Source organism: Microtus ochrogaster, unplaced genomic scaffold, assembly GCF_000317375.1.
Source record: "Microtus ochrogaster isolate Prairie Vole_2 unplaced genomic scaffold, MicOch1.0 UNK5, whole genome shotgun sequence".
Lineage (NCBI taxonomy): Eukaryota > Metazoa > Chordata > Mammalia > Rodentia > Cricetidae > Microtus > Microtus ochrogaster.
Genome location: NW_004949103.1, coordinates 3,310,253 through 3,321,539, shown reverse-complemented (window position 1 = coordinate 3,321,539; position 11,287 = coordinate 3,310,253). Strand labels below are relative to the sequence as shown.

The 11,287-nt window shown below is 46.3% G+C and overlaps 1 protein-coding gene and 1 non-coding gene across 2 annotated transcripts in view; one reads left to right on the top strand and one right to left on the bottom strand.

Annotated features, from left to right (window-relative positions):
* Positions 1-11,287, bottom strand: part of Evc2 (EvC ciliary complex subunit 2) — an 87,332-nt gene that overhangs the window by 19,991 nt on the left and 56,054 nt on the right. Inside the window, exons 13-14 of the mRNA XM_026788618.1 lie at positions 6,488-6,692; positions 5,482-5,598 (exon numbers count right to left, since the gene is read on the bottom strand). Of these exons, the coding sequence (XP_026644419.1) occupies positions 5,482-5,598; positions 6,488-6,692 (322 nt within the window). The remainder of the gene's footprint in view (positions 1-5,481; positions 5,599-6,487; positions 6,693-11,287) is intronic.
* On the top strand, positions 7,234-7,340 carry LOC113458156. Its single transcript, XR_003378584.1, has one exon. It is a non-coding gene; the product is annotated as a U6 spliceosomal RNA (small nuclear RNA).

Sequence of the window (11,287 nt, the reverse complement as noted above, 5' to 3'; positions counted from 1 at the left end):
ATTCTAAACGTACAAGCCCTGAACACAGCTTCATTCAACTCCATAAAACAAATACTACTAGATAATAATGTCACAGATTAATCCCAGCACAATAGCAATGGTGATTTTGCTACCTCACTATCACCAATTAACAAGTTAGCCCAACAAAAATAGAAAAATATGTGAATTAAATGACATTATAGGTTAAATGGACATCTCCAGAATATTCCATCTAAATATGATGCAGAATATGCATTTTTCTCAGCAGTACATGTAACTTCCTCCAAAATAGATATGTATTTAGGACACAAATCAAGTCTCAACAAATAATAGGAAATTTGAAATTATTCCTTGTGTTCTATCTGAGCATAGCAGAATATGAATAGAACAAATCAACAGCACAAGAAACCCAAGAACATACACAAACTCACAGGAATCTAAAAACGCACCACTGCGTGTGGATAGGCCCCTGAAGAAATCAAGAAGTACAGCATTTCTAGAATCAAATTAAAATTAAAAGAAAAAAACAAATCCATAGGATATAATGAAAGGGGTAATAAGAGAGAATTTTATAGCTCCAAGTGCCTCTACTAAGACAACAGAGAGATCTCAAATAAATAACAAAGTTCTGGAAAAGGAGCCAGTAAACCTCAAATCACTAGCCCAAAAGAAAACATTAATGTTGCAGCACAAAATAATGAAATGGAAATAAACAAATACAAAATGAAAATCAACAAAACAAAGACCTTATTTAAAAAAAAGAAGGATAAACAAAATAGATAAACCCTTAGCCAAGTGAACCAAAAGAAAGAGAAGATTCAGATATAAAATTAGAGATGAAAAGGTAGCCATTACAACAGACACCAGTGAGAAATTCTGAAAATCACTGGAGCTAACTTTGAAAACATGCATTCTACTACTTTGGAAAAATCTAAAAGGAGTCAATGAATTTCTAGACATAAATGATGTAACAAAATTATACCAAGATGAAATAAACAATTCAAGCTGATCTATAACAAGCAGTGAAGTTGAAACAGAAATTAAAAGTCTGAGAACTAAAATAAGTTCAGGTCTCGATGGAGGAGATGGCGGGGTTTATTTATTTACTAAATAAATAAACGGAAAAAAAAAAGACGATAGTGGTCTTCTCTTAGCAATTCAGCTAATTTTGAAGGACTACATTGGGGGTCTTCAAAGAGTGAAGGCCATGGTCTACAAGTCTCGCTGAGCCAAGAGCTTCCAAGCAGCCATTAGCCCGCTAGTAAATATTAGCAGACCACCAAGGAGAGCCACGACCCTAGGAGAGCTCCTAGCAAGCACACAGGAGGCAGTGAGGACCCAAAAATTTAAAAAGTCATTTTTAGTGGCTGCAGAGATGGTCAGTGACTAAAGGCACTCGCTGTTCTAGCAGAGGACCTGGGTTTGGTTCCCAGCGTCCACATCAGAAATCTCACAACTATCTCTACCTCCAGTTCCAGAGGATCCAACGTCACTTCCTAGCTTCCTCAGGTACCTGCACTTATGTGGTGTACATACAAACAGGTTTAAAAACACATACCCCTAAAATAGAATAAATAAACCTTTAAAAGATTATGCACATTCTTAGAGAAAAATAGGAGGGCACAGCAGCCATTAACAATAATTTACTCTTACTCTAGGAAGAGAGCATAGGGCAGAAAAGTTTAATTTACAGAAAATGTAAATGAAAACCCAATGTGTCTTGCATGATGAAACTTAGGCTGTCATCCACAAACAGGACAAAAGGATAAAAGAAAGGAAAATAGAAAAATAAAAAAGGAAGGAAAGAAGGAAGGAAGGAAGGAAGGAAGGAAGGAAGGAAGGAAGGAAGGAAGGAAATAAAACAAAGACCCAAAAGGAGGCCATGAAATGAGCCATATATAAGGCTCAGAAACCCATGTCTAGTAGGACCCTGGCAGGATGGCAGGGGCACAGAGAGAAATTACTTTGAGAAGATGGTTCTGATAAAACATTTGGTCAACTGGCAAGAAGCAGAACAGGTTAGTTATGAAAACAGGGAAAAGTAAACAATAAAAGAAAATATAATAAAAAGAAATAAATGGACAATATTAACGCCAATAAAAACAAAAGGCTATATAGGATGAAAAACAACCTTGGTTTACTCCATGACCCATTTGTGGATAACTCTGTGGTAAGTGAGAGTTATAAGAGAACTCATAAACATCCATTTAACTATGTTAGGGATAAAGGAGGGGCTCATGTGCAGCACTGAAATGAAATTCCCTCATAGAAAAAAGCATGTAGATATTCAAAGCAGAGAAATCAAGAAGTAAGGAGAGCATACAGTTAGAGATACATGACCAAAACTCAAATGATGTAAAGCTAGAGTGTGTGTGTGTGTGTGTGTGTGTGTGTGTGTGTGTGTGTGTGTGTGTATGTATGTGTGACTGGGAAGCCGGCACTAGCCTTTGCCAGCTATTTATTTATTCATTTATAGTACAAGCTTTCTAAAAATTATTTGTCTCTTAAAAATGTATATATAAGTTAGACAAAAATTAAGAAAATAAAAATTTAAAATAACAGAAAAAGAGAAGAGGTCTTTTTTGTTTTGTTTTGTTTTCCAAAGCATCCAGATCTACTGTGCGGCTGGGGAATGGCTCGGCCCTTAAGTTCTGCCTGCATAATCATAAGGACATGAGTCCACTACCTAGAACCCAAGTAAAAAAGCACAGGCTTGTAAGCCCAAAGTTGGGAGACAGGGAGATCCCTGGGCTCCGGCCAGCCAGTCAGGCTTACTTGACAAGTTTCAGAGGAGACCTTGTCTCAAAAAGCTAGGTGGACAGTGACTGAGGAAGAACACCTATGCTTGACTCTTGGCCTCTCCACACACACACACACACACACAGACACACACATGTTCGTGCACACACACACACACAGTCGTGGTAATCTGATCTGTGGCAGACGTAAAATACAAGCATAGAAACATCAGCTGATGGGCTGGGGTAACTCAGCGGTACAGCACTCGCCACATACGAGCAAAGACCTGGATTCCACCCGCAGCCCCATGAACATAAATAATAGAGTCTGGATTTTGTTTGGGGGTTGTAGGAAGTTAAGACACTGCTCCTCCAGTGCTTCAGGGAAATGCAGATGCATCAGCTGCCTCAAGGGATAAAGTAGGCATAAGGACAGACAAAAGAACTAGCTGGAGTCTTCCTGGGCTTTGTGGCTGTGTGAGCATCCTTCCCTTCCTCAGCTAGACATTTGCAAGGACTCATGCCACCTGCGCTCTCTCGTCAGGACACCTGAAGAAGAGCACAATACTCTCAAGCTTGAACAGCAGTGGCCTGTGAAGTCAAGAGGACCTTGAAGAGGTGTCCCAGCAAATACCAGCCACCTCTGCCTAAGGGCCAGACAGCAGCAGAAGCACAACGGGGCATGCTGTTGATGAGCAGTAACCAAGTTATTCCCCAGGTGTGACACTCCTGGGGACTTGTGCATGTGTGGCACCAGGAAATCTGGAAACAGTCAATGAATAATGAATGGGTGAGTGGAGATGGGGGAGGTGTGTGTCATTAAAACATGCTGAGAAACAATGGTGGACGGAGCCAGGGGCTTGTCGTCTTCATTGAGCTTTACACGCTCCTGAGGGAAGTTTATGAGCATTCTCACATCTGCTGATCAAAAGCAGCAGGAGAAGCTGCCAAGGGTGAGCCGAGGTGTCCATCAAATGGACCCACTAACGAGCAAGGACGCACAGTGCAGAGATTCATGCCCGGCTCTGCTGCTCACAGCTCTGTGACAGGAGCCGTAAGATCACTAGGTTCCCCCATCTTCTCATCTGTAAGATGCTCAGTGGCGGCTGCTCTGCACCTGCCACAACAGGTGATCAGTTCATGCAGAGATTCCAGGGGGCTTGAAACATTGAGGAGTTCAGAAACTGTGTGTCCGATCATTGAGGAGGTTTAGCACTCCCACGTATGGTGAGACATTTCACTGATGATGAAAGGCAATGATGACTTTTGCGTTTTGGCATGGGGGCCCTTCAAGTGTCAGTGTTAGGGGGAAATGTAGCAAGAGATGATTGACAGATTGACAGATAGGTAGGTAATAGATGGATAATGAGAAGACAGAGGGCCGGGGAGATGGCTCAGCTGCCAAAGTCCTTGCTGGGCAAGCTGGAGACCTGAATCCATTTCCCCAGCACCCACATAAAATCTGGGCATGGCAGTGTGTGCCTAGAACCCTAGTGCTGGGGAGGCAGACACAGGATGAATCCCAAGGCTGGCCTACCAGGTGGTGAATTCCAGGTTCAGAAAGAGAGCTTGTTAAAAAAAAAAAAAAAAAAGCGGAAAGTAGATGAGGAAGACACAGGTCATCACATCCTCTACCTCACAGACAGACATGCACACACAGGAGCAGCCTGGGTTGCACACACACATCCCATGGTGAGCGGATCCCCCTACGGGGATCACACCAGCGTGTCTCTACACTCCGTCAGTGGCACTAACCACAGCCGGTGGCCTTCGCTAAGAATGCATGGTCCATGCATCGCTGCCAACTAGCATGTGTGCCCTGTGTGCGCAGGGACAGGACATCCTCTATCAATGCTCACACAGATGAGGCCTGGCCACGGCTGCCTGCTCATGATATTCGAGAAGCGGATGGGCAGTGTGCTGGGTGTTGAGGAAGAGGTGTTCGAGGGGTGAGGGGGAAGCAGTACAGTGCCTGTGGGGGCTTCTTGGGAGGGAGCATGTGTGAAAATGGAGCCAACACTTGAGGAGAGCAGAGGACAGAGCTGCTGGTCTGGGTAAAGAGGAGTACAGGTCGGGTGTACCACAGACTGCAGACTGTGTACTGTGCTGCACACCCAGGTCAAATACGAAGGGGTAAGCGAGGAGAGGCTGGGCAGATTCATGGGGCAGGGGTGGGGAGGATGGTTCAGTTGTAAGGTAATTGCCTCAAAAGCGTGAGGTTCTGAGTTCAGTCTGCAGAACCCATGAGAAATGTTGTGTATGGTGTTTCACAAAGAATCTGGGGAGGAATGAACATCCCTGGGGTCCACTGTCCAGTCAACCTAACCTAACTGGTGATCCCCCGGTCCCGGTGAGACACTGAGTCTCAAAGGACCAGGTGGATGGTTCCTGAGGAATGGCATTTTAGGTTAACTTCTAGTCTTCCACAAACATGCACACACACACACACACACACACACACACACACACACACAGTCCTAGAGATGGACAGACAATTATATACACTAATGCCTTAGGACAGAGCTCCAATATGGCAGCTACCATGATATCAAGGTACATTCATCAAGGAAGAAGCTGAGGGGTGATGGGAGATCTCTGGGCAGAGAAGAGGAGGAAGTGGGGTTTCCTGAGGAAGGAATCAGAGCACTTCCGAGGAATGGGCCCTATCTGGAAGACTGGACACTCCATGGCCTGCGGCTTGGGTGGTAATGGGTCTCTGCTCTCTAAGCTCTGTGTGCTGTAGACAGCCAGAGCTCAGCCCTACCTTGTCAGCCAGGTCTTCAGGGGCCCGCTCCTCGAAGAGACGGATCTTATCCTCCAGGCTTTTCTTCAGAAGATCCGCCTTGCCTCTGCTCTTGGAACGCAGCTTTCTCGCCTTGGACTGTGGGAAAGACAGGTCAGAGGAGGCACTGGCTTCTTCCCAAGCCGAAAAGAAGTGTGTGCATGGCTAAAACTGCAAGCTTCCACCTCAGGCTACGGTGGAGGGGAGACAGCATGGTGACACCTGCTACATGAGACAGGCATTCAGGGTGGGTACCTCTGCAGAGGCCACACTGAGCTGACACCTGACTAGACTACAAAGCAGATGGCAGGCAGAGGAAGAAGCAAATTCATGGGCTTAATCTTATGCTGCTCCCTAGAAGCAGAGCCTGAGCCTGGGATGGGAGGTGCAAAAGTCCTGAGGGTGTCTAAGGAATGGCCTAAGAGGAACAAGGACACCATGACAAGCTGTGAAAAGGCCAAGCAGAGCTGTAGCCTTGGGTGCTGGTCCACAGGGACCTGGAGGATGGATGCACATAAGAGGTGTCACTAAAGGTGGCTGTCAGTTCTCAGCCTCTAGGACCAGCGTGAGAGAGCCCCATTTCATGACTCAGTTGAGCTGAGTACCCACCTCTGTGCCACATACAAAAGGGTCTTTTGGACCCCTGAATCAGAAAGTGGTGTGAGCTGGAGGCAGGGGTTACTAGGTGACTCCCAGACACCCTGTGCAATGTTCAAGAGAAGCAGAAGAGGGTGGTTAGGAGCTAGGAGAAGGCTGACACTCATGGCTGCAGAGGGAAACTGTTTTTGCTGGTCTTGGCACCATCATGGCCTACTGCAGACCTTCAGACCCAGGCAAACTGAGAGGCTGAGAAAGTGTTCAGAGGCAACCAAGGCTAGAGGGTAGTGAATGAGGGGCAGGAAGATGATGAACTCAGAGCAGAGGGAGGCAGAGGACTCCATGGGTTCCCAGTCATTTCTGCAATGGGCAGTGCAGACATGACCCCTACCTGCAGCTCAGGTGCAGCCAGGGCCTGGTCCAGTTTCCGGAACTCTGCTTCCCGCCAGGCCGTCTGCAACTGCTGCCGTAGCACTCGCGCCCGGACTCTGGGGAGGGCCAGGCTCCGGTCCAGCTGCGTGAAGCAGCCCTGGGCCTCCTGCTTCACCCTGAGCAGGTCTTCTTCAGCCAGTGAGATGGCCGCACAGCAGAGCTTCCTAAAAGGGGACAATGACCACAGACTGGGTCAGAGACAACATGGCAAGGGAGCTAAATCCCTGACCAGAGCAAAGAGCTTTAGATGCACATCCATGCCTTTGTATGTATTTCTTGAGTACTTAGTATGTTCAGCGCAGAGTACAACACCCTATCAGAGAAGAGAGGCACTGTCTGCCCAACCAAGCAGTGCGTCATTCGTGCAGAAGAGGGATGCACACTTCCCCACAGGGCACAGCACTGAGTTCTGCTTAAAGGATTGTGAGCAATGACTCATCTAACAACCTGACCCGTACCGGGCACCATGCTTGGTGGCAGAGTGCTGGGAACTGAACTGGTACCCCAGATTATCTGTCCAAGGTCAACCTCGTGCCACACTGAGGTATGTTTAGATATGCAGTTGTGACAAATAAGAGAAGATTAGATGGCACTGGAGAAGAGTTGGCTCAGAATACTAGTGCTGTCCTTATCAGAATGGGAGACACAGGCACAGGGTGAGTTCCGGCCAAGAGGATTAAAGGCAGAGAAAAGAAGTGATATGTCGTGCTCGCTTTGGCAGCACATGTACTAAAATTGGAACAATACAGAGAACATTAGCATAGCCCCTGCACAAGGATGACACACAGATTCATGAAGTCGTCCATATTTTTGCTTCTGTAAAGCAAAGGACATGGTCAAGAAGACAAAACTACAGCCTACAGAATGGGAAAATATCACCAACCCCATATCAGACAGAGGTCTGATCTTCAAAATATACATAGAACTCAAAAAATTGGTCATCAAAAGAACAAATAATTCAATAAAAAGTGGAGTACAGACCTAAACAGAGAATTCTCAATAGAAGAATCTAAAATGGTGAAAGACACTTAAGGAAATGCTCAACATCCTTAGTCATCAGAGCAATGCAAATCAAAAGAATTCTGAGCTTCCATCTTACACCTATAAGAATGGCCAAGATCAAAAACACTGATGACAACTTATGCTGGAGAGGTTGTAAAGGGATCACTCCTACATTGCTAGTGGAAATGCAAGCTGGTACAGCCCTTTGGATATCAGTATGGTGATTTCTCAGAAAATTAGGAAATAACATACCTCAAGACCCAGCAATACCACTTTTGGGTATATATCTAAATGATGTTCAATTGTGCTATAAGGACATGTGCTCAACTATGTTCATAACAGCATTGTTTGTCATAGCCAGAACCTGGAAACAACCTAAATGCCCCTCGACCAAAGAATGGATAAGGAAAATGTGTTATGTTATACAATGGAGTACTACACAGCAGAAAAAAAAATCTTGAAATTTGCTGGCAAATGGATGGAGCTAGGATACATCATATTGAGTGAGGTAACCCAGACCCAGAAAGACAATTATCATATGTCCTCACTCATAAGTGGTTTTTAAACATAAAGCAAAGAAAACCAGCCTAAAAATCCCAGAGAACCTAGACAACAATGAGGACCCTAAGAGAGACATACATGGATCTAATCTACATGGGAAGTAGAAAAAGATAAGATCTCCAGAGCAAATTGGGAGCATGGGGATCATGGGGATCATGGGAGAGGGTTGAAGGGGACGGGAGAGGCAGGAATGGGAGCAGAGAAAAATGTAGAACTCAGTAAAATCAATTGAAAAATAAAAAAACAGAAGTGATATGTCTATGAGTCAACAAGAGCCAAGAATTGGCAACAATGACACAAAACTAACAGAAAAACAAGGAGCAGAACATCCCTGAGCCCCGAGAGAGGACATGGCCCTGTTCACATCCTCATTTAGCTTTCGGGACATTTTGGGAGAGAACCTATCTGTGGCCTTAAGGCAAAGTTAGTGCTGCTTGGCTGTGGCAGCCCTCAGCTCAGACACTGAGAATCCTTCCCCAATCTTGAACCTCAGGGGATGAATGATGCTGGGAGAGATACTTCCTCGCTCCCACTTTGACGAGTGTGCCTACATCCACGTTCTTCAAACATTTTTCTGTGCAGACAAGCAAGGTTTGTCTGACTTTCCTTGCAGGGTTCTATTGACGTTAGCTGCAGGAAAGATGCTCTGTAAATGCTTTGAAACTGGGAAATATTTGCAAAATACCTGCTGTGGGGAATCAGAGGTGGGGCTCCATGTGCGCAGATCTGAGTGTAGAATGTGGGATTGAAAAGCTTTAGAACATTTTCTGATGGAAATAGTCTGACTTTCAGGGATGCCCCGGGTCCTCAGCTGACACCCAGGCTCCCAGATTCTGAAAGCCTCTTCCTAATCCCTCTTCCCAGAACAGCCTCTGCCTGTTACCCTCTGGTAGCAAGGACTCGTGGGCTACAAGGGACTCTGATGGGAATAGTCACTAGTCTCATCGGCCTTCTAATAGATTGGCCCTATGGCCTGGTCCCAGTCCCAATCACTCGGAGGCCAGCAAAAAACAAATGTGTGCAAGCCAGGATCCTGCCCTGGTGGGGTTCAGCATTGGACCAGACACTAGCTCTGGAGTCTGTGGATGAGGCTCAAAGGCACTATTATTTCTTTGCATCAGTTTCCCCTTTGCTCAGGGTTTGCTGCAGCTCACACAACTTACAAACATGTGTTGCAGAACCATAGTGAAGAGCTATTTCTCCTTATAGAGGTCATACCCTCAGGGTCTCAAATCAGCAAAGCAAGGAAGCAGCTGGCAGTGTGAGCCTATGTGTTAACCCTCCTTAACCCCTGGAGAAGTCATAAGAGCTTGCTAATGGCCAAGCGAGATATCCCATTATTACATGAATGGCTAACTCGATACTGGCTTTGGGTATTTTGGGGACCCTTTGCAATAAGGGTCCCGATGAAGCAGAAGAAAATGATCAGTGGGTAATGGGAATGTCAGATGGAATTCAAGCACATCAAAGAGTCCTGAAACCACAGGGATTGTGGGAAGGTCCAGGCTGAGCATCACCTGAGTTGACTAAAGATCTATGGCAGTTAGAAGTGGCATTTGAGGATCTGGTTCTTACTGTACAGAGGAGAGAGCATCCTGTGCTCCTGAGGGAGAAAGCAACAACTAACCAGACACTGGAAGAAAAAGGAAGCCAAACTTACACAGGGGCGGGACCTACCAGTTAAGGGTTAAGGAGGGTTAACCCATAGGCTCACACTGGGACCTACCAGGAGACCTCTGCATGCAAGCAAGATAAAATCACTAGCGACTAGGAAGGTGGCTCAGTGGGTAAGAGCATTTGCTGCGCAGTCATGAGGATCTGAGTTCAAATCCCCAGAACTTATAAAAAGCCAGGCAAGGCTATGTGTACCTGAAATGACAGCATTTCAGGGGCAGACACAGGCATATCCTAAGAGGCTGCCTCCCAGTCAGCCCGCCATGAATGGAGAAGCTTCCAGTTCAGTGAGAGACCTTGTTTTAAGTTAATTAAGTGGGGAATAATGGAGGAGGACATTCGGCCACTTCAGATGTCACATGGTTATAGCCACACACACACATGCACATGCATATATACACACATGTACACACATACATCACACAAGCACACCACACACACATATACGCACACACCACACAGGTGTTATACAGACCACATTAGCAGCACACACAGAAAAGCCAATACCACTCTCTGAGCATGCCTGGCCTGTTCTCCTGGCAGCAAGCTTGGCTCCTGGGAAGGGCACTGTGCAGGAAGAGGCATTACACCATCAGCACCAGCAAAACTCGAGCAACTTCCTCCAGGGAGGACAGTTACAGAGAGACACTGTGTCACTAAGGGTCCACTCACAGGTCCCCAAGTACAACCCAGGCTCTTTTATCACACACCTCAGATGGCATCATGCACCGCACCCCACCGCACTGCACTGAAGAAAGCACCCCCAAACAGTTCGGTACTAGTCTAGGGGGGGTCTAGTCTGTGGCCACATCATGTGTTGCCTGGATTCCTTCCTGGTGGCACCGGGTAGGCTGAGAGGGCCTGGACAACCTCCTGCAAGCCACAAACACTCTTCAAGTCCCTGAAGCGGACAGCACATCTCTTTTGTTTTTGTTCAGTGATGTAGGATCTCAGCCCCAAGCACATGATCTCCTTCTGCCTCTGAATGCCTGGGTTACAGCTGTGTGCCACTGTACTTGGCAAGGCAGCATTTCTTTTTTATTTACTTGCTGTTTGCTGTTGTGTGTGTATGTGCAGATACATGTTTGTGTGGGTGTGCACATGTGTGCATGTACATGTGTGTGTACATGAATGTGGAGACCAGAGGCCAGTGTTAACTGTTACCTACTTTATTCTTTTGAGAGAGTCTCTTACTAAGCCTGGAGTGTGACAGTTTGGTGAGACTGTAGGGGCTCTTCTGTCTCTGCCTCCTCAGTGCTGGGATTACAGGCTCTGCATTCAGCTCTTTGGTTGGGTTCTGGGGATCCCAGCTCAGGTCCTCATGCTTGTACAGTAAGCACTTACCCAATGGAGCCATCTTCCCAGCAGTTATTTTATTTGGAGGCATGGCATCAATAGCCCAGGCTGGCATCAATAGACCAGGCTGGCCTCAAAGTGGCTGATCTCCCTACCAGCATTTCCCAAGTGCTGGAGTTCTGTAGCGGGAGGTCCTTCTGCTCCTCCAGCCAATAGCCACTGAGAT